General features: G+C 43.1%; 1 protein-coding gene across 1 annotated transcript; it reads right to left on the bottom strand.

Annotated features, from left to right (window-relative positions):
- Window positions 1-468: 468 nt before the first annotated feature.
- Window positions 469-16,489, bottom strand: CDV3 (CDV3 homolog). Its single transcript, XM_032630718.1, has 6 exons — window positions 15,922-16,489; window positions 15,118-15,194; window positions 7,711-7,736; window positions 5,483-5,611; window positions 4,037-4,199; window positions 469-2,845 (listed from the first exon to the last, which is right to left on the bottom strand). Exons 1-6 carry the CDS (start codon window positions 16,159-16,161, stop codon window positions 2,695-2,697), a joined length of 786 nt encoding a protein of 261 aa, XP_032486609.1. The 5' UTR covers window positions 16,162-16,489; the 3' UTR covers window positions 469-2,694.
- Between the last annotated feature and the right edge of the window lie 7,227 nt (window positions 16,490-23,716).

The raw sequence follows: 23,716 nt of genomic DNA, 5'->3' as shown, positions 1-23,716 counted from the left end.
GATATTTCAAAAATTTTCACATTCCAACCAAAAATGACTGAAAATATACTTCCTCTAGTTTAGAAATTTAGGGACTATAATCCAGACTAAATCCTGAAATTTAAAATGGCTCTCATTTGAGAAATTCGTAAGCTTCTCAGAGGACAAGCCCTGAAATCTTTAGTTTACATAGTAGAGACTGTAGATTTCCCTACCATGGTCTAAGATAACACAATTTAAATACAGCAATGAAGACAAGAATACATTTCAATGTTTATCTTTGGAAAAGAATATTCATCACAGGTTCACAGCCAGTTTCATTCCAGGTCTGGTTTTAACATTAAGAGTACTCTACAAACATTTCTCAAATGGAAAGGTCACTCGAGATGACATTATCAGCCTCCTAGAGCAAAGGAGGAATGTCATCAATTCTCCATTTTCAAAGATAATCAGTTACCAGTTAAGGGTAAAAACCACCAGACTCCAAAATCTACATATTTACTTTTTATTGAATTTGTTAATGTTACAGAGTTTTTGCACTGCCAAACCATGCCTGAGAATTCAAAGAAAGAAATGGTACAATGGACAGCCTCATCCACCCATCATACAGCATATTAAAACTTGATTCATGTGCATTTTGATAATTTTCACAATCTTTTAAAAAGTTATAAGAAGGGTTGGAATTTTAAATCTCCTGCAGGTCTTCAGATTTCTATGCCATTAAGTAACATTTCCACATATTCATCTCAGTTTCATTCCTCAATAACATAACCCCCAACGAAATTTTGCTGGAAAAAAATGCATACTTTTTAGGGGAAATATGTGGCTCAAGGTCCAAGAGGTTATTTGTTAAAAGATTTTTGGTTCTCAAATGAAGTCTTCAGATTAACCAAGAATCCTTTGTTTCTCACTCATCCAACCTCTCCTTGGCTGGCTCAGCTACTCACCCAAGTACATCAGAACGTAGGCATCCTGCCTGCCACTTCAAATAATGCCAACATTATTGCCCAGATATGGTTCGCATCTGACAGCAGATGACTCTGTAACACTCCTAGGAGTGCGATTCCTGCACTGACACTTATCAAGACTGAACTCCTAGAGGAAAATGCTCCCAACATCAGGATAGTTTTACTCACCCATTTGCTTCACTCTTGCAGTAGCAAGTCTGCAACTCCTACATTTGGCAAAGGGATTTTATTACAGAGAAATCCAGACTCTGCATCAAGTGGTCACATGCCACTTTGAAATATTTCTATTGAACCGAAGATACAAAACTAGGAAATTACCAGACTATCTTATTAGATGGAAAGACTTTTCAGTAATCCTGGGTAGCGTCCTGATGTCCTTTTCCAGGACTAAAAATTACTGGATAGTTTAAGCTGTAATCATTAAAAACAGAAGTGCTACATCACCTGTCTTTCGCCCGACTCTCCAAATGAACAACGTAAAAAGACACACCAGGAGGTTGATGACAGAGCTAGGCTGAGACAATCACTGCGTCTAATACCCTAAACGTTTGGGCACAAGTGCATCTGGAATTCTTGTCAGAGATCATGCAAGATCCATGAAACTTCAGTGGGTTTAGGTTGAGGTTCTGCTCTCGCTGCTTTGAATTCATAAGGACACACCTGTGACTCCCTTGGCCTGAGCAGAAAAATATACTCTTTCCACCAGTTTACTATACAACTTAGACCTGATTAGAGGAAGCTTTAGCAGCACCTGAAGTATAGCCCCCTGCATCTACTGCCCTTTATATCAAAGGCCATCTGGTTCTGCTCTAGGGATTGGCAAATTCATGAGACGTTTCACAATTCCAATGCATATTTCAGGTTACTTAGCCAAGCAATATGCTCTGTCAAAGAACTATTCCCAAGTCAAAGCAAAAAAAAAAAAAGAAAGAAAGAAAAAAAAAAAAGCCTTAATATGGAACACAGAAAAAGTACTACCCAAATAAAAATTACTAAAAAAATAAGATTATTCCCCCCCACACACCCCTTTTCCCACTTGGTGACCCAAGTTTCGTTGAATTTAATTTGTGGTTACCTCAGAATACAACTCAAGTTTAAATTATAAATCACAGCCCTACACAGATTATCTGAACACCATCAGTTCTTTAGAGAGCGGCATGTTCCAGGAAGTCTAATACCCACTACAGAGTGTTCCTTATGAATGGGGCACAGGACAGGTTAATTAAGGTCACTTAAATCTTCATCTTTTTCAGCAGATCAGAACCCAGATGGCTGACTTTCTGCAGGATTTCTGATAGGAATCCAGTAGAGCTGGTTTCAAGTTTCACATCGACACTTAAAAGCTGTAACCTTCTTATCCAGAAGTTGTGATCCACATGAAGTCCACAATGAGTGCAGCAAATCTGAGGTAGTCAACCCTTACGAAGGCTCAGTATCTGAACATAAAAAGATTTTGAAATGACCACTGGCTGCAGTTTTTGATTATTTTGTATTTGCAGAGTAACTCTGAAAGAACACTGCTGAATCTAGTTGACACATTTATATAACAATGAAAATCCCCCTAAATCCAATACACATAAAGAGCAGTTGTGATACTTTAAACGTTCCATAGTGCAAACAGGGCCGGTCCCGTATACCGAAGTGGTCTGCAACAGTTGTAGATCCAGCAGAGATCAGATGATGATGGCTGTCGGTGGTGGTTAGCTGTGGTCTAGTTACCTTAGAAGGGTTAGCAAAACACCATTCCTTAATTGTACTGTGTGTGGCTGCTTTTCTGATTCTCAAGCACAGCATACTGGTTGTCTAGCTGAAGTTTAAGGGCCTGGTTTTTTGAAACCTCATCCCTACCTCTAGTTTTGTGTCTTACTACTTCAAAGCTCTTCTCCATTTCTTTATCCCTAAGGGAAAAGAAATGTAATCAGTAAATATTTCTTCTTCACTAGGTTGTTTTGAAATATCCTTCCTTGAATTTAAAAAAAAGCCACCCCTTAGAAAAATCCTGAGGAAGGGACAGGAGGGGGAAACTGGTACATAAATCCTTACCAAAACCACTTTTAAGGCTTCAATTGAACAGAAAATATAGAATACTGTACTGAAGCTCTAGGGTCCTATTTTCTGTGGTAGCAAATCTACTGAATACTATTAACTGAAAACCTATTTTGGGACCAACTTCAAGACAACTGGAAAGTTAAAAAGCTGTCTAATGACATGGTGATTCCTTCTAAGACTCATTGTTACTCTTAGCAAATAATAGACAATACACATCTCTTTCTTTATGCATAAAGTAAGAAACAACAATTTCCTCATTCAAGTAAAGTTCTACTCATTATTCAAAGAACTCTCCACACATCTACTTTATGGGAGCGGGTCAGATAAAGATGAGTGTGGTGAACCACTGCCTCTCGTGGAGGACAGAGCAGAGGACCAAGTCAAGTGGAGGCTTAAATTCAAGCCAGCTGTGCTCTCAAAGAGGCAAAAACGCTGGGATTTAATTTAAAAGCCACCCCGAAAAATTTCCATCTGATGTCATTTACATTTCTTCCCATTTTATTTACTTTGTAAAAAATTCATGTCCCTAAATAAGATGTGGATGTGCCATATGTGGTCATTTAACTCCAGGTAGCATTCATTTTAAGTACCTGCTGAAATAAGATTATTTTTAATATTAGATTTATAAATGCCAACATCTTTCATCTACTCACATTAACTGGGGAATATAATGAAATATTGCTGACTTTTCTAGTTTCTATATTACAAGGAACACAGAAGCAGCAATAATGTACTTAATATTTATTAAGAATTCTCACTAGATGAGACGTCATGGCTACAGAATGACATAAACTAGGAATAGGGGAAACTTGCAGACGAAGTTTGTCGTTGGTGCTCTTTCCCTTCGCCCCCCCCCACCCCAGGTCCTTCCCCACTTCTCCCCCTCAGTCCTGGGCATATAAGTCCCACCTTAATTCTCAGTTGCCTCTCAGCTGCAGCTTGGGCTTTACTGCAACACCCCAGGTGGGTTTTCAAATCCCAAAAACCCCACTCCCTGGCCAAAGGATAGGGCTCCAAAACACAATCTTGAGAATACTTACTTCCGGCTTTCTACATGCTTGGCAGTGGACTGCAGGGATGGGAACTGTGTATCACTGTAGATTTCTGGTGGTCCTTGGGGTGCTTTCCTTGTTGTGGTCAACCTGGCCCCAGGAGGCCTATACACGCCACTAGTCATTGTTGGTTCTGGGGTTTCTGTAACTAACATTTCAAAACAGTTTAGAGAAACTATTCAAGTGCTTGGCGTTTTAATAAGCTACTCCTGAATTCCTGATCATTTTAACAGTTATGGAGAAAAACAATACTTACATTAAGGGTCTCTGAACAACAGAAGGAAAGTTATCTGAGGAAAATGTCCAAAAGCAAAGGCCTATTTTTCTAGGGTAAAAGTAGTCTTCCAATTTCTCTTCCATGTACAATTTTAATTATCTATGTAAATGAGTTCTATTAAGTCAACTTATTGGAAGTGGGAAAGGCATCTGCTGTTCCTGGGAGACAGGTCTCATCAGGGACTACCTTTCAAAGTATGACCACTTTTACATCATCAAATGAATTTTTTTATTTCTAGTAAAACAGGAGAAAAAATTAAGCAGCCAAAGTCTTGTACCATGACCAAGATTTTGAGGACACAGCCTTTCAGCTTTTCTTACATACCATTCACCCCCCCCATCCTAAACATGAATTCAGTGTTTTACATATGTTTTCTAGTTATCAAAAGCTTCCTTTCAAATGAACATCTCTACATCATTCATTAGCTCAAGTGTAATGCAGCTAGAAGGAAACAGGCAAAAACTATGCATGGTAGTAATCTGTGATCTTTGGACAGTAACATTTGGGGGTGATTTGTTATTCTTTATATTATTCTGTATAAAATGGGTATACATCAGAGCATTATTTCTCAACATTTTTTCTTTATTGCCTTCCTAAAAGAGCCTTTTTAGACAACTTTCTTCTAAACAGTACTGTCCTCATGCCCCAAGCAAAAAATGTTAATACCACAGATACACTGTACATATGTTTACATACTCCGGCCCTCTGATGGGCCACAAACCACTGTAAGATCTAAGATTTCTTTACCATTCCCACTCTCCTCCGAGCCAAGAAGCACTTTTCATCCTCTTGGGAGTGATAAAATCCACCTGTCTGAGAATTCATTCTTCAGAGAGAGTAAAATGGGGAATGGAAAAAAAAAAGACACAGGTACCCAATATTCCTTAGTCAGCCGTCAAACATTGAAAAAAAATGCTTAAACATGTAAATCCGGCAAGCTATAGGGCTGCAGTAAGATTTAAGCAGCCTACAGCCTTAACTTCCAAATTTCTTATTGAGGATATGAAAGTCTTTAGATCAGACACAAATCTCTCTCCTAGGAATGGAAAGAAGACCCTACTCACCCAGTGCAAGCATGCATTTAGTTGAAAGCTGACTGCATATAAAATATACACAAATAGACATCTTTATGAAAATGAAATATGAAGATTACCAAACTACTGGAGCAGGAGGTGCTTGTACCGGAGCTGTTTTATTCCAGGGACCTGAAGATTTTTCTACACCACCACCACCTCCTCCGCCTTCTTCCCAGTTATCACCTGGATCTTCTCTTTTTTCACTTTCATCTCTTCCTTTTCACTATTGGAAAATAACAAGTGAATTCAATTACAGAAACACCAGGAAAACTGTCAGTCCAAATCCTTAATTCTATCAATAATGATCTGTGATTCTGGAGAAGGTACTTATTAACCTCTTCAAGCCTAAATGCCTCACTTGCTTTTAAAAAAAAAAGAGAGGAAGAATTAAGGGATTTTATCTATTTTATGCATTAGGACTTCATGTAAAAGGATTCATCGCTGGAAAAAGGTTGAGAAAACCTCTCTGTCTGACAGTCTCCATTTCCCTTTTTGCAAACTCCATACACTCAAGAATATCTAGAAATATTTAACATACTGACATGCCAGGCTTTTAACAATCTGTGTTGATTATTTATAGCAGTCCCTACTGAGGGAGGGAAGAGAGGTCAATCTAACCTGAAATGTAGAGAAAAGGGCAACTTGAAAGATTAAAAGTACAATTACTTGATTTTTTTCTAGGGACCAAAGTGTACAAACAGGCACTTATGGTAAGCATATTTTTAGTGATCAAATGTATGGGTTTTAAAAGTTGTATAATTTCATTTGCTAATCCTTTAGTACATGTAAAAAAATACTCTCAAAATTAATTCACATTCCAACAGAGGAAAACAAGTTAGCATTCAGTATTTACATCAGTGCTTCATACTTTATTAGGGTCAGTCTCTACTGTCTAGACATAGGAAATATATAGAACTGTTCCCTAACATCAGAGATGTGTCACGCATTTAAAGAAGAGAATACAAGAACTCAGTCTTTGGCTTACTAGTGATTATAAATGCAAAATATATCCTCAGTGGTGACATACCATTCTAAGACTGACTGAACTGTTCTATTTAATGCCTATTTTTAATTTTTTTTTTTAAGATTTGATGTGGACCATTTTTAATGTCTTTACTGAATTACAATATTGCTTCTGTTTTATGTTTTCTTGGTTTTTTGGCCACAAGGCACGTGGTATCTTAGCTGCCCGACCAGGGACTGAACCCACACCCCCTGCATTGGAAGGTGAATTCTTAACCCCTGGGCTGCCAGGCAAGTCCCTATTTTTTTATTCTTGAATCGACTTGAGTCAGAAGTCTGTGATCTCTGCAAGGTATCTTTATTGCTCCTTGTGTTGGATTACTTATTACTATTTTATGTAAGCCTGAATTTGCTAAATTATCAAGTACGTATATCTTGCCTCTATACCACTGGCTTGACAGCACAAAGATAACTGCCAAATCAAACTTCCTTTTTGCAACTCTTTGCCCTTGCAGATGATGCACCTGGCACAGACCACCAACCTTCTCCCTGGATTACTTTCCATGACAGTGGTGGTGTTTCCTAGGTCTTCAGCTTATCAATCTCTGTCATCAATCTAACTGTCCTTTCCTCTATTAAAAAAACAGGCTACAGGACTTCCCTGGTAGAGCAGTGGTTAAGAATCCGCCTGCCAATGCAGGGGACACGGGTTCGATCCCTGGTCCAGGAAGATCCCACATGCCGCGGAGGAACTAAGCCCGTGTGCCACAACTACTGAGTCTGTGCTCTAGAGCCCGTGTGCCATAACTACTGAAGCCCACGCACTACAACTACTGAGCCTATGTGCCTCAACTACTGAAGCCCCCGTGCTCTAGGGCTCACGTGCTGCAATTACTGAGACTGCATGCTGCAACTACTGAAGCCTGTGTGCCTAGAGCCCATGCTCCTCAATGAGAAACCAATGCAATGAGAAGCCTGTGCACCGCAACAAAGAGAAAACCCGTGCGCGGCTGTGAAGACCCAACGCAACAAAAAGAAAAAAAAAAAAAAAAAAGCTACATGCTGCTGCCTAAAGCTCTGTCTCTAGCCTTCCACTCTTTCAGACATTTTCTCCTTTTGATATCTGATCCATGACAATGGCCATAACAATGTATATATGACTCCTACCCTGACTGTGACCTTGGGAACATCAGGGCATATCCTGGTTTCTGCAAAATGACATCTAAGGGTGCTTTCTTTCCATGTCTATTAAAATAAGTTCTGGCTATATGACAAATTTCTTGAATAGCTAATGGTCTTCTTTAAAGACACTCAGATAATAGTACCATCAATTATTGCCCACCAACCAGAGATGATTCCAGAATTTAGAGGCCTAGGGTGACAACAGAAAGTGAGAAAGGGAACAAACGTACCTTCAATCTGCATTTAGAGCACGATTTTACTAAAGACTATAGTTTGAGAGGAAAAAAGCGTGGGGAGTATGGCTAAGCCAGCCTTCAGTCTTCCTTTTTGCTAACACATAATAGAATCCTATGGAGCCATTTAAAATGTTAGGCCTACACTAACATGGAAGTAATAATCATGTCACATAAACCAACAATGTATCAATACTAAAAATCTATGCACCTAATATAGAGAGAAAGACAACTAGAATGATTTCTTGGGTAAATGTTAAAAAGTGGGTGCTAGAATGCATGACTTTATTTTCTTCATGGAGCAAGCAGTTATGAGCAGATTTTAAAGCCAAACTGGCTGGTTCAATACACCCAGGCTCTGCCATTTACTAGCCAGGAAGACTAAGTATGGCATCTAACTTCTGTACGCCTCAGTCTTCTTGTGTAAAAAGGGGGTAACAGCCCCATTATGAAGATTAACAGACACAAAGCACTGATAACAGTGCTTGGCACATGGTAAGTGCCGTAAGCATTTGGTATTACATGCTTTTTATTTATTAATTATTTTTTAACATCTTTATTGGAGTATAATTGCTTTACAATGGTGTTAGTTTCTGCTTTATAACAAAGTGAATCAGCTATATGTATACATATATCCCCCCTGCCTCTTGCGTCTCCCTCCCACCCTCCCTATCCCACTCATCTAGGTGGTCACAAAGCACCGAGCTGATCTCCCTGTGCTATGCGGCTGCTTCCCACCAGCTATCTATTTTACATTTGGTAGTGTATATATGTCCATGGCACTCTCTCACTTTGTCACAGCTTACCCTTCCCCCTCCCCATATCCTCAAGTCCATTCTCTACATCTGTGTCTTTATTCTTGTCCTGCCCCTAGGGTCTTCAGAACCATTTTTTTTTTTTTTTTTTTTTTTTAGATTCCATATATATGTGTTAGCATACAGTATTTATTTTTCTCCTTCTGACTTACTTCACTCTGTATGACAGTCTCTAGGGCCATCGACCTCACTACAAATAACTCAATTTCGTTTCTTTTTATGGCTGAGTAATATTCCATTGTATATATGTGCCACATCTTCTTTATCCATTCACCTGTTGATGCACACTTAGGTTGCTTCCATGTCCTGGCTACTGTAAATAGAGCTGCAATGAACATTGTGGTACATGCCTCTTTTTGAATTATGGTTTTCTCAGGGTATATACCAAGTAGTGGGATTGCTGGGTCATACAGTAGTTCTATTTTTAATTTTTTAAGGAACCTCCATACTGTTCTCCATAGTGGCTGTATTAATTCCCACCAACAGTGCAAGAGGTTTCCCTTTTCTCCACACCCTCTCCAGCATTTTAATATTTAGGTTTTCATATAAGCACCACATATACCACCTTTATAATAAGAAAAAACATAGTTTTCATTAAAAAAAAAGCAACATGAAAACATGTTCTTTTAAAATGGACACTAAGCAGTATGATCTTGCTTCCTAAAGCTTTTAAGTAGAATGATCAGGTAAGAGTATGAAAGTCATAATTTATCCAGGAGTCTAACAGTGGTATCCAAATGTCAAAATTATCCCAAAAGAAGTTTTTTTAAAAAGTTACCCACCTCTGAAGCCACACCTATGTAATTACACTAAAATGTAATTTGCTTGGTCCATGAGTAAAAGCACAGGTGTTACTCACCTAGCTATAATTGACTATGTAGTTAGCAATGTCGCAGCAACCCAATCCATGCCAGACAGGGTGATAAGATCCCCACAAAGATTTAAGTGACTTCGTGGCACTTTTACACTCTTATATCCCCAAACTGTGATAGCTTTCATTTGATCAGTTACATTTAGAAATGGTTAATTTCAACAATGCACTGAATTAAAATAGCTTTTCCCTTAAATTATTTTAATATTTAAACTCCAGAATTATCAGCTTGCAATAAACTGAAAACCAAAAAAAACTTAACACTGATTATCCCTAAGCAGAAGGGATTATGAATAATTCTTGCATATTTCTTTATGCTGTTATACTCTTCAAATGTTCTAAAGAACAAAAATGTTGTTTTCCTAATCTGCAAAAAAATAAAGTTTGAAGAAAAACTCTAATTTGGTCTGACAGAATGCTGAGAGTCTCAAAGAAAAGAAGATTCCTTTACTGTCTAGTGTTCATCACCTTTTCACCCTCAGAGACAAGTGAAGAAATGAATTTAAAAAATCACAAATCTAAAATACCTCTAGATTACAAACTATTACTAGAAAATAAGAGTGATCTGTTTTAATTAGAGGGATTGTATATTGATAATAGGCACAAGACAACTTAGTATTTTGCTTCATAAGATTCTGAAATATCAGCTAAACTAAACATTGGAAATTGTCTAGTCAAGACACTTCATCCAACAGAGGGAAATAAGGCCCAGAGATGCTAAGAGCCTTGCCCAAGTGCTATAGTAACAATGGCAGGATAGAAATAATTTAAATAGCCTACTACTCTTTCATATTTACATATTCCAGAAAATGTCAAACCTCCAAATGCCAAAGAACAAAAATCATGTTGCAGAGAATTATTTCCACAGAAGACAACTAGGCTAAAATTTGGCGTTTGATCCAAATATAATATACAACGTCTCATCAGCTAAATTTGATGTTTTAAAAACTACAATGCTTAAAAAATAAGTAAGTAAATAAAATAAAAACTACAATGTTACTGTAAATTCATTATTTAATGAATGATAATGCTACAAAAAGGAATATTTACTGAGCATCTACTATACCAGGCAGTGTTGTACCTGTTTTACAAAGTTAAAAATCGAAAGAACACTAAGGTGGGGAGAAGACCCATTGTACATATGAGGAGACTGATATTCAGATACTTAAGTACCTTCACCAGGGCTACAATGTAGCAGAGCCAAGTCAGTGGGACTCCAGAGCCCATATTCTTTCAGGTTGCCTATTACTTCATTTCACTCTCTTTATAGCTCTAAAATATGAAACAAAAATTTTCCCTATTTTGAGATTTGAGAAATTCACTTTTTTTTAGTAAGACTGATCAGGATCACACATTCTACAGTGGTGTATCTATAAAGAACAGAACATTCTTACCTCCTTATCTCAAGGGACATTACAGGAGAATTTATGTATCCTAACTCCCCCTTCCCCAAAAGCAGCTAAAACAAAATCCGGATTTGACTGCACTTTTGCCAGAATGCTGGGCATGGGCAGCGCCACTGATTTGACCCTATTATCCAATCACTGTTACAACAGTAAACTGGGGGGACAGAAATGGCCTGATGAGCCATGGCTGGCAGCTTAAAATGTCACTGTATTTCATCCAAGGACTCTTTCTTGACCCATTCATGGTAGACCTAAGCGTCTCTCCTGGACTCCACGGCCCCTGCACATTACTGAAATGATCTACTAGTGTTCAGTAGAGCATGAGTTATTTTTTTACAACTCCAAGACCCAGCAGTTGATGCCCAATATCCAGGACACAGCAGTCCCACAAATATTTGCTACTACGAATCCAGCTTGGATGGGAATAATTTCTTCTCTTCAAAGGACAAATTAACCAGCTCTACCTAATGGGTTTAAAAGTCTAGATTTCTTAAGATTCCTAGAAAACCACTGGGATCCAAGGACTCAATTTTTTTTTGAAACATGACAAATGCTCACCATTTAGTAATAAGTAGTAAATGAAATCTTTCTTCCTCAAATCCATTTTAAAGATGGGAAAGGCCTATAGGTCCTACTATCAACCAATAATCTAAGCTCAAGCGCTAGGCCCCTTCTTTTATCACCATCTCAATGGCTTCCCTCTCAGAACTTGTCTGTAAACAATGTGATCTTGAATAAGATTAACTTAGACACAAAACTTGACACATGACCTCATAATACTCTTGGTACTTAAATCTTGAGCTAATGGGTAAATGTGAGCTAGGACGCTAATACAGTATGCTTGCTGCTGCTGAAAACTCTCCCCCTTTCAATTGCACACTCACCTTCAACAAACGTCCAGCATGCTAACTTACTACGAGGACTAGTGTCAAAAACTTTTAAGACTGTATGCAGCTAACTAAAGAGAAAGTAAGTGTGGCAAAAATGATTTGTACATCTCCAGCAAGAGTATAAGGGTACTTATTCTACTATTCTTGAAACTTTTCTGAGGTTTGTAATTTTTCAACACAGTAAGTTGGGAGAAAAAAAATTAAGACTATAGATGGAGAATTTCAAGATATTTTTAAGTCAACTTCAAAGTGTCATTTTCCCTTGTTTCATATTGAAATAGCAAGGCTGTCTCTCTCATGGATAGAAAAGGTAACAAACTAAAGGCATAACCACCCCCCTCCAATTCCAGAGAAGAGAGAGATCTCATTTCTCTCCCCTTCTGAGGGCTTCTGCACAAAAGGTAAGACCAAGTCATAGAAGACAATCATTCAAGATCTCCAGCAACTCTGAGAAGCATTTTTCTTTATATGGTTATACTAATGCCAACCTGAACATGTCATGTTCTCCTATTAAGTCCATAGTGAACTGACTCACCAGAGTAGGACTTTAGTCATGATATTATGTGCCTCCATTACCCCTTCTCCTCAAATATTGGTATTATAAAGCAGGTGCCTCATGGTTAAATAGCAGAGAAATTCCCAAGGGTAAGACATTCTAATTTACCCACTAAACAGAGGTTGATTAACATTAACCAAGTGGATATATTATGAACATCCTGTTCAAAATCCTCACAAAAATCCTGAGTAGTCATCTCAATTTTGCAGATAACATTCACAAGTAAAGTAACTCACCCAAGGTCACACATAAGCAGCAGGGCTAAAATGCAAGCCCAGGTCTGTCTTTCCCTAAAGTCCATGTTTTTGCCACATTATCAACTATATCCTATTTGTGTGAGTAACCTACTTCCCATTCTATTAAACCAATGTGTCTTTCCTCGTAGACTCCCACTCCTGCTGAGTTTCAATGTCAAGAACATTTAATACAAAGTTTATAAAGATATTCAGTACATGGTTGACCCTTGAACAACAGGGGTGTTAACATGCCTCATCTGCAGTTCTTCCGTATCAGTAGATTCAACCAACCACAGGTCGTGTAATACAGCATTTACTATTGAAAAATATCTGCATATAAGTGGACCCATGCAGTACAAACCCATGTTGTTCAAGCGTCAGCTGTATAAAGTGAAAGTTTTTGTCATTATTATTAACCCTCTGATGGCTTCTCACTCTCAAGCCTTTCCTGGAAGCCGTTAGATTCCCCTCTGTTGATTTATGAAGGCAACGGAGACAGACCCCAGACTCCACAGTGACTGAGAATCCACAAAAGCAGCTTCCTGAAGAAGGTATGTTTCTCAATGTTAGCAGGTAAGAGAAAGATCTCTGGATGGCCACTGACGAGCAATGACTAGATGCTAAATAATGAAAAATGCAGTACAAAAAAGCTGGTCTGGGCTTCCCTGGTGGCGCAGTGGTTGAGAGTCCGCTTGCCGATGCAGGGGACATGGGTTTGTGCCCCAGTCCGGGAAGATGCCACATGCCACGGAGCGGCTGGGCCCGTGAGCCATGGCCGCTGAGCCTGCGTGTCCGGAGTCTGTGCTCCGCAACGGGAGAGGCCACAACAGTGAGAGGCCCGTGTACTGCAAAAAAAAAAAAGAATCCTCCTGCCAATGCAAGGGACATAGGTTTGATCCCTGGTCCGGGAAGATCCCACATGCCGCGGAGCAACCAAGCCAGTGCACCGCAACTACTGAAGCCCACGCACTCTAGGGCCCGCTTACCACAACTACTGAGCCTGTGTGCTGCAACTACTGAAGCCTGTGTGCCTAGAGCCCACGCCCTGCAACAGAAGAAGCCACGGCAATGAGAAGCCCGCACACCACAATGAAGAGTAGCCCTCGCTCGTGGCAACTAGAGAAAGCCCGTGCACAGCAACAAAAACCCAACACAACCAAAAAAAGAAAAAACAAAAACCAAAAACATCTAACACACGAAGGAAGCCAAGAAGTGGCTGGGAATAAACCTCCAGTCTAATCACCTCTACTTCACACCACCACAGAAGGTATTTCAAATGTGGGGAAGCTGCATTTCCTAAAAGTTGCCCACTATCAATCAGGTTTCACTTTGCTTAAGCTCACACAGCGACATGAAAGAACCTAGGACATGAATGCCTAGTTGTGGTAAATATCCAACAAATGTCATAAAAGTTAGCCCTGGTTTTTTAATAAGTTATTTAACACCATAAATGTTACCATCTAGAGAGGTCAAAAGACAGTATTTTGTTAAGGAAAAGTATTTCCTCCACTGTGCCAGGCAGTCACGGGCATATATAAATCACAGACTTCAAACTGGAAGGCAGTGCATCAGGTTCACTTCTTTTTTTGGCTGTGCTGTGTGGCGTGCGGGACTTCAGCTCCTCGACCAGGGATGGACCCCAGGCCCCTGGTAGTGAGAGTGCTGAGTCCTAACCACTGGACTGCCAGGGAATTCCCAGGGATCACTTATTTCTTGAAACTGAGAATAAAGGGTTTTTAATCTAAACCAATGGATTTTCTACTTCATGAGACCCTCAAAAACATGACATTTATTTACATGAATCTAAAGTACATGTGACTACCATAGACTGGACTTGATAAAATATGTTAATTTCAAATTCTCTAAGCCAACCAATCCAATTATCAGAAATTACTGTTTTCTTGAACTTTAAAAATGTACTTAGAGTATGATTCCATTTCTATAAGTTCTAGGAAAATTAATCTAGTGTTAGGTTAGTGGTTATTTGAGGGGTGAAAACAGTGACTACGAGGGGGCTTTCTCCTCTACCAGTAATGTTCAGTTTCTTGACCTCAGTGCTAATTACACAAGTTGGTTTCACTGTGTGAATACGTAAAATCTGTTATTTCCCTCTAACTATGCTTCAATTACGAATACATATATAACTTGTTTGTAAAATCTGCTATTTCCCTCTAACTATGCTTCAATTATGAATACATATATAACTCGTCTGTCACAGAGGATCTGAAAACCACCCGTTATTTTCTGAAACAAAAAGAAAAACTAACTTCGACCCACCAATATTAAAAGTAAAAATTTTGAAACCACAAAATCCATTTTAGCTGTCTCAAAAAGGCCTAACCAAGATTTGAAGCAGGCAAGCTCTCACAGGATTTTAGACCTGGCAGCTAATTTGATCAGCATATAGAAGGGCCGCCATCAGAGGAATAGGCACAATCCATTAGAGTCCTAATAAGCATATCTAAAGCACAAGAGTACTGTGATGCTGTTTTGGGGCTAAAAACCCCCAAACATACAGTATCTATCCCTTGAGTTATCTAAGCACATGTGTAACCAGACCATACCTTATTTGCATTGCTTGAACTCTTAGGCCGCTGTAATCAACCTCTTTTTGCTCAAATTCTTTCCACTCATCTTCATCCTGTAAAACAGGTACCACTTAGTCAATTAAAGCTATTTGTAAAAACACAACTAAGACAACTATCAGACTATGAAAAAGGGATGAATCGGCTGGAACCTAAAGTGTGGACTCGTTTTCTGGCCAAAGCCCTTGCTCAATCCCAAGGCCAACTAGGCTGGCGGACAAACGTGAGTAAACTTTACTTCCACCGCGTTCCTTCATGAGACCTGTTACTTTAAAAGCAACCAGGAAACGCCAGATGAAATCAACAGGAAGCCCACAACTAAACGTCTAGCTCAATCTTGCCATGAGACTTTTCTTTTACGGGCTTCGGGACCAAGTCGTGCCAGTCAGAGCTGCCACAAATGTGATTGTTAGAAAATTCAGCTCAGACTACTGGTCTGAAATCAGAACGCTAAATTACTCAGAGTAGACGTCATTCGATAGATGCACTTCCGACCCGGGCCGATTCCCCGGGAGGGTGCCGCCGCCAGCTTGCGTCCTCGCCCGAGCCAAGCGACGCGGGTCGGGAGCGGGGTGTCGGGGGTCCAGCGGGGAGCGCGAGGCGGCCCGCCGTGGGAAGCCCGCGTCACGTGGCAGCCTCCGCGCCCATCAGCCCGCCAGCCGGGCCCCGGCCGCCCCTCCCGGCCGTTTCCCCGGGCAGGCAAGCAGGCAGGCGGGCGGGGGCGGGCACATGGACGCAAGCGCGCGGCCCGGGCCCCGACTCCCAGTCTCCCTGGCCCCTCACCTTTGTCACAACCTTGGTGGCGGCCCCGGGGCCCGTGGCCCCCGCGCCCGCGGTCCCGCCGTCGCCCGGCCGGGTCCCCGCGCCCGCCCCACCGCCCGCCGCGCCCGCGGCTCCGCTGCTCCCGCCGGCGACGCCCGCCGAACCCGCGGCGCTCGCCGCCCGGTTGCTCCGCTCCTTCTTCTTCTTCTTGTCTCTCTTGGCGAAGAAGTTGTCCAGGCTCCGCTCCTCCATCTCAGCCATGGTCGCGGCCTCCTCGACCCGGATGGGTGGGGCCGGCGGCGGGCGCTGCCCGCGGGGCTCCGAGCTCGGGGTCGAGGCCGGCTCGTTGCTCAAGCTCCCGGGCGCGGCGACGCCTCAGCCCCGCGGGGTCGCCGAGGCGTTTGCGGCGGGGCGAGCGGCTCCCCCCGCGTGCTGGCGAATGGTGGTACGGCCCTCCTCGGGGCTCGCGAGCCGCTGCCGCCGCCCCGCCCGCCCGGGCTGCAGCGACAGCGGTGCAGGATCCCGCCCGCTCCGCAGCCGGAGGGCAAAGGGAACGTTCGGGCCAGAGGTTCCAGCGAGAGTGCTAGGCTAGCGGCGACGCGTGAAGGAGGAGGACGCGCGCACGCAGGCCCAGAGAGGAGGGGAAAGGGGTTGGGGAGGGGAGGGAGGGGGAGGAGGGGCGGGCGGGCAGGCCCCGAGAAGAGAGAGGCAGCACCCACGCCTGCGTACTTAGCTCCGCCCGCCAGTGTAGGAGAGTGGAGGGGAGGGCGGCGGGAGGAGACGGAGGCGGGGCTGGAAAAGGAGCCAATCAGTTGCCAGAACGAAGTACCTGGCGACCATCCCTGTCTCGGAGGGGGCGGGGCCATGGCTTGGGGGCGGGGAGAGGGTATATGCTAAATGTGACGTGCCTGATGACTCTTGCCTCCCGATTGGTCGAAGGTTTAGCCTTGGGGGCGGGCATTTAGAGGGCTGGTTGGTGACTTGGCTAAAGAGGTCCGGTCGAAGGGGCGGGTAGGTCCCGTCTGGGCGCATGCGTACGATACACGTGTGTCTGCTCGTCAGGGGCCAGCTGGGGCCTTCTAGTCGTTTGAACTTTAGCGAGACGGAAAGGCCCTGTGTTAAGCTAGCTATGTTAAAGATGGTACCATCCGCTCTGCTGGCCTCTGTACTTTCACCCTCTCTGGTCTGGCAACTATTCATTTTCATCGTAGGGGATGATATGAAAGTGAGGAGCAGTGGCCTTGAAGTTTAGTTCTCATTTACTAAAAGATCTTAGTAAGCCAGTAGGTAGTTAAAAGATAGGTTTTATCTATACTCCACCCTCTACTAGATATTGATATATCTACCAAGGTCAAGCTAAATCTGACCCTCAAGCTCCTGATCTGTAAAATGGAGATGTTAGCTCTTGCAAGATACTTGGGGAAAGAGTACCTCTTAGTTGCAGTGCTTAATACACATTGGATGCGATAAATGATTTTACATTTAAATAGTATCCCCTGCCCTGACGAGAAGATGACTGTAATCTATCTTTTTTTTTATCCCTGATAAGAGGAGGGGAATGGCATACCATAGTAATGGGGACCAAATGTGCCCATGCTATACGTGGTTGTCCCATTTAAGTACCTTTTTGGCCTTGAGAATGAAATGAATCCTTGCATATGAAAAAGGGCCTCTAAAGTAAGGTATTAAACTTTCCACTTCCTCCTTCTAAAGACAGAGAACTGTCACAACCACTGAGGAAATGACTCAGACTTATGTTAGTAGCCTTGTGGGGTAGATAGAGCACAGCCAGTAAATGGAGCTACTTCTTGGTCTTTTCCTTTACAGTTTTTCTGTTAAAGTTTGTCTCCCCCATGACCCCTCCACCTACACTATTAATGTACTTAGCCTAGAATATGTCAAAGAAGCAAATCAAGGGCCTGGCCTTGGCCAACAGCAAGCTTACGTATAATTCCGCAAACATAAACTGCCCTCAACCACCTGGGATGGGTCTCTAGGTAACTTCCTTCTGTGACACCAGGTATCTTCTTGTGATGCAGGCCAAGTTCAGTATTGCCCCTCCCCCACCTTCCTTAATATCTCTGATCAAATTTCTTTTTCTTCCTTTCTCTCCCTCCCTTGCTTTCCTCCTTCCTCCTTCCCTTCCTTCCTTTTGTTCTTTCTTTCCTCATCTGTGAAGGACCTATTAAGCTATATTTAAGGCAATGTGCTTTGTTCCAGGCAGAGTAATTTGTCATTCCGGCCTTCAACTCCGTTATAATCTAGAAGAAAAGATCTAGATATGAATAACTGAAATTCAGTCCTCCTTTTCTTAGGTCCCCATCAATGTATCCATGTCTTGAAAGAAGTAATGATGGGAAAAAAGCAGAGAAGGTATAGCAGTTGAGGGTTAATGCAGTAAAATTCTCTACTACATCTTTCAGTGTGATTGATGGCATGCTCCCCAAACTTGATCATATGTAGAAAACTCAGGTCAGACCAGTAGAGAGACAAGGGTCTTTGTGGTTGTGTCATTATCTGTAGTTAATAGTCTCCTGTATGGAGCTGGTCTCCTCCACTTTGAATCCCCCAACCTGAAACTGACAGCATATATTCCTACCAGGTTTTCCTCTTAAATCTCCCTTGCTACCCTCCTCCAGATGGGTTACACAGAGCCCTGAATCCTCATCTTCACCCCGTCCTCATCATGAAGCATCATCCAGCTCTCTCGATATTTGGACCTTCCCCATCTTTAAAGCAAAACAGACCTTCATTTGTACTCGGTAGATGGAAAGTTGAATAGTGGCGAGCACTCGGAATATTACCAGGTATTTCAGCACATCTTCTAAGTATCCTAATGCTGTCTGAATGTGGAAATTTCTCTCTGAGTCCTCTGAAGTGGTATAATCCAAAGGACATCATTATCTCCCTCGACAAGGCCCACTGAGCTCCAATATTCCATGAGCTCAAGAGCTGGCACAGGGCAGCTGGGCCCAGCCCCATTATCCCTGGGCTCTTTTTTGCTGAGCTATTCATTTCAAGTTCCATTCTGCTACCTAGGCTGGAAATTCCACACACGCTCAGCTCAAAGGAATGCAGCTCATGCTGGCCAAACACTTGCCAGGAAATGGGGAGTAACTTTTCATTTGTGGCTTCCTCTCTCAGATCTGTGAGCTACTGCCTGGCCTGTTCCACTGACGACCTTTTCCAATTGGGGAGCAGCTACTTTCAGGTCACTTCCTCTGGTGAAACCTCTACTGACTTCTACAGGCAGCCTGGTTCCTGACCTTTAAAGGCCCAGAGACCTTTTGTTTGGTATGGGTGTTTGATGCTTTCCTGGTATTTGCATGGTTTGTTGTTTAACTATTCATCCACTCATTAACTCATTCATTTATGTAAAACATTTATTTAACAAGTACCTACTGTATGCCAGGCCTGATGTTAGGAGTTAAGTATAAGTCAGATATAGGCCCTTCCCTCACAGAGCTTACTGTATGGTAAACTGGTAGCCAGAAGCACACACGTACACATACAATTATAGCACATTGAAAATGTAATAGGGGCCGGGTGGGTGCGCAGTCCTTTGAGCCTGGGTTAGAGATCCACTCCACCAACAGCCTTGCAGTGGTCCTTGCAGCAGAGAGTGCGGTGAGAGGGGGATCATGGCTTTCTCCCTGGGACCCTCCAGGCCCTCTGGCCTCGGGGCCAGCAGGTGAGCTGGGGGGCCCGGGGACAGGGCTGTGTCCTGCGGGGCTCCAGAGTCCTCGCCACAGGCACCCATTGGCCAGGCCCAGGCCTTGAAACAGCCGAGAACCTCTCCTTCATCCCCACTTCTGTGACCTAATGGCAGCGGCTGTCTTCTGCAGGACCTGGCCCCTGTTTGGGCGGCTTGAGGAACCTGAGGGCCTGTGGGGTCCTGTGCGCCTTGCCCCCTCAGTGATGAAGGCTGGGCAGGGTCTGGGGACCTGGCCCTGAGGGCGCCGCCAGCTGAGATCTGCCTCTTCAGCCCGGCCTGGGCACTGAAGGGAGGACCCAGACTGGGTGCTGGACAAATGCTCCTGGGCAGGGTAACCGGCCTATGCAAGGACCCCCTTCCCTTAGCCAGGGCCTGGACCTTGGAGGGCGAAAGTTGAGCCTTGGAACCTTGCCCTTTCTAACAGAGGATAACATTTGTTTTGGTGGAGGTTAACATTTGTTTTGGTGGAGGTTTACAGGAACATGGTGACCTGACCTCAAGAACAAAGGATCTGACACCAAGAAGTTTGCAGCAAGTAACCATGCCTCTCTCTTACCTTTCCTATAAAAGGGCTTTGCTGAAAGCTTTTGGGGAGTTTGGGGTTTTTAAGGCATGAGCCACCCCCCTCCTTGCATGGCCCCGCAATAAACCTTTCTCTGCTCCAAACTCTGATGTTTTGGTATTGTTTCGCCTCACTATGCATTGGACACACGGCCTTGTGTTCGGTAACAAAAACACCTGAAGGTAAGAATGGTGTTGGGCATACAGCCTATGTCACAGAGGCATTTGACCGATGTTTGTAAAATGTCTCCACTAGTCCCCAGTTTTCCACATTAACGGGATTGCACAAACCATGGACTATCTAAGTGTTCCTTACCATCTTTCCTTGTTGGCTTTAGAATACTTAGTCAGTCATGTGTAGCCAAAAATTTGACCTTCTTCCTCAACCTCAAGTCCCTCGTTAGCTCGTCCTTGACATTAAGGTTCTAGTTGGAGGATAAATGGTTAACAAGAGGAATGAGGTCCCAGACACCAGTGGCTACCCAGAAGAGCCTGTTTCCAGAAAGAGGTAAAGGGCTGCCATGCATGACCCTGCACCCCCCCCATATATAAACCTACCACCAAGGCTTGCAAGAGGGAGTTGGACTCATTAAGCCCACCCCTAGTGGATCAGGTCTGCTGTTTGTTGAACCACACGAAATTGCAGCTATCTGTTTTTTAACCTACCAAAATAGCAGTTCCATATGGTTCAACCTAATATATCTGAGAATAAACAAAAAAATTATGTAAATGAATGAAGAGCTTGGGAACCACCAACCCACCCATTAAGGTGATGTCCTTGATGTAATCTTAGGGGGGAAGGGCTGGAATGTGATGACAGTTGAATAATCAGCAATCTAATCAATTGTATTCTATGGAGAATGCATGAAACAAAGAGAAAGAATGAGGCTGGCATATAGAAAGAGGAAGGAAAAAGAAGTAGGGTAAAGCCAAGAGGCTAGAAGTTGGCACTTATTACCTACCACTGTCCAGGAAAGAGCAGCATGAAATTGGAGCTCACACCGTACCCTGCTGTGAGGTGGAGATGACTCTCCAAACCCCACCCTGACTTGGATTACATCTGCCTCCCTTAACTCACCAACCAGCCTGCTGTTGACTGATTTGGCTACCAGGGATTGCTTATATTGGGAAAAGGGTGCTCTGGTTGAGGGAGGAGACAGCCAGTTACTGGAGGACTAACACCAACTGTTAATGAATACATGGGCATCTGCTTATATACTTCAGCCTCCTATGAGTTGGATTGTTGGGAGTCAGTCTTCTCTAGACAGACAAACCTCAGGACACTGACTTGGCTGTGAAACAGTTTCAGCTCTGTGGTAAATTGATCAAGGTAAAACTACCCTGGGTGGCCTCTTTGGGAGCCAGTCAGATGACTCTGGCACAATGCAAAACCTTCTGACTCAATCGTTTTGATCATAGAGTGCAAGGATATAATTATGTTGGCAAGGTACCATTATCCTATCCCTGACCTTAACTCCAATCCTAATCCTATTTCATGACCCAACAAGTAAATGTGAAATTGTCTGACATTTTCTGCTTCTGAATCAGAGCCAGCCCAGTCTTGGTTACCAAGTCAGTAGGTCAATAGTACTGTCATCCTCCTTGGACTAAAAAAGCAGGAAAAGGGTGAGGGTGTAGGGAGCCTAGAGAGAGCTTCACATACTGAAGGCAAGTCCTTTACATTCTCACAAGCACCTTGCTCTTTACTTCATGATCAAGCACCTGTTTTTTTGCGGTACGCGGGCCTCTCACTGTTGTGTCCTCTCCCGTTGCGGAGAACAGGCTCTGGACGCGCAGGCCCAGCAGCCATGGCTCATGGGCCCAGCCGCTCCATGGCATGTGGGATCCTCCTGGACCGGGGCACGAACCCATGTCCCCTGCATCGGCAGGCAGACTCTGAACCACTGCGCCACCAGGAAAGCCCCAAGCACCTGTTTTCTAAAGTCAGACCTGGACTCAAATCACAACTCTGCCTCTTCCTTGCAAGTCACTTAGCTTCTCTGTATCTCAGGTTTTTTCACCTGTAAAGTAGGATGATAAACACACCTGCCTTGTGGGGCTGTGAGGACTGAATGAGAGGATGGAATTGAAGCCCACCCAGCTCAGTGTCTGACAAATAGTCATCCCAGTTAATGTTAGTTATTATTATTAATAGTATTCATGTTATTACTAAGGCATGTAACATGATTTATAGTTGCATAGGGGTTTTTGGTGACTGTTCCTTTATCTGTCCTCTCTGACCCTGCGGCTCATTATTGGGTCTTCATTTCCTGCTGAGTGGGTGCCAGCCCCATAGTAAACAATCACTAAACATTTGCTGACAATTAAAAAAATAATTAAAAAGACAATTTAAGAGGATGGCAGAGTAGAGGGACGTGCGCTCACTCTCTCTTGCGAGAACAATGGAATCACAACTAACTGCTGAACAATCATTGACAGGAAGACACTGGAACTCACCAGAAAGATACCCCACATCCAAAGACAAAGGAGAAGCTGTAATGAGATGGTAGGAGGGGCGCAATCACAATAAAATCAAATCCCATAATGGCTGGGTGGGTGATGCACAAATCGGAGAACACTTATACCACAGAAGTCCACCCACTGGAGTGAAGTCCTACCCACATCAGGCTTCCCAACCTGGGGGTCTGACAATGGGAGGAGGAATTCCTAGAGGATCAGACTTTGAAGGCTAGCAGGATCTGATTGCAGGACTTTGACAGGACTGGGGGAAACAGAGACTCTACTCTTGGAGGGCACACACAGAGTAGTGTGCACATTGGGACCCAGGAGAAGGAGCAGAAATCCCACAGGAGACTGAACTAGACCTACCTGCTGGTGTTGGAGGGTCTCCTGCAGAGGTGGGGGTGGCTGTGCCTCACCATGAGGACAAGGACAATGGCAGAGAGGTTCTGGGAAGTCCTCCTTGACGTAAGTCCTCCCAGAGTCCGCCATTAGCCCCACCAAAGAGCCAGGTAGGCTTCAGTGCTGAGTCACCTCAGGCCAAACACCCAACAGGGAGAGAACCCAGCCCCACCCATCAGCAAGCAAGCAGATTAAAGTTTTACTGAGCTCTGCCCACCAGAGCAATACCCAGTCTACCCACCACCAGTCCCTTCCAACAGGAAGCTTGCAGAAGCCTCTTAGATAGCCTCATCCACCAGAGGGCAGACAGCAGAAGCAAGAAGAACTACAATTCTGCAGTCTGTGGAAGGAAAACCACATTGACAGAAAGAAAGACAAAATGAAAAGGCAGAGGACTTTGTACCAGATGAAGGAATGAGATAACCCCCCCCCCAAAAAACTAAATAAAGTGGAGATGGGCAACCTTGCAGAAAAAGAATTCAGAATAATGATAGTGAAGATGATCTAGGACCTCAGAAAAAGAATGGGGGCAAAGATAGAAAAGATTCAAGAAATGTTTAACAAAGACCTAGAAGAATTAAAGAACAAACAAACAGAGATGAACAATACAATAACTGAAATGAAAAATACACCAGAAGGAAACAATAGCAGAAAAACTGAGGCAGAAGAACAGATAAG

This window comes from Phocoena sinus, chromosome 4 (assembly GCF_008692025.1).
Source record: "Phocoena sinus isolate mPhoSin1 chromosome 4, mPhoSin1.pri, whole genome shotgun sequence".
Lineage (NCBI taxonomy): Eukaryota > Metazoa > Chordata > Mammalia > Artiodactyla > Phocoenidae > Phocoena > Phocoena sinus.
Note: the sequence above shows the minus strand (reverse complement) of the source record. Positions and strands in the feature narration are given on the sequence as shown.

Bases quoted from the DNA above. Each gene is read 5' to 3' on its own strand.
- CDV3 (XM_032630718.1), bottom strand. From the start codon at position 16,161: ATGGCTGAGATGGAGGAGCGGAGCCTGGACAACTTCTTCGCCAAGAGA. The intron at 4,200-5,482 runs TTTGGTAATCTT...GTTTTGAAATGT, and splicing joins AGCACCTCCTGCTCCAGTAG to TAGTTACAGAAACCCCAGAA. The intron at 2,846-4,036 runs GTAAGTATTCTC...CTTTTCCCTTAG, and splicing joins AAGCATGTAGAAAGCCGGAA to GGATAAAGAAATGGAGAAGA.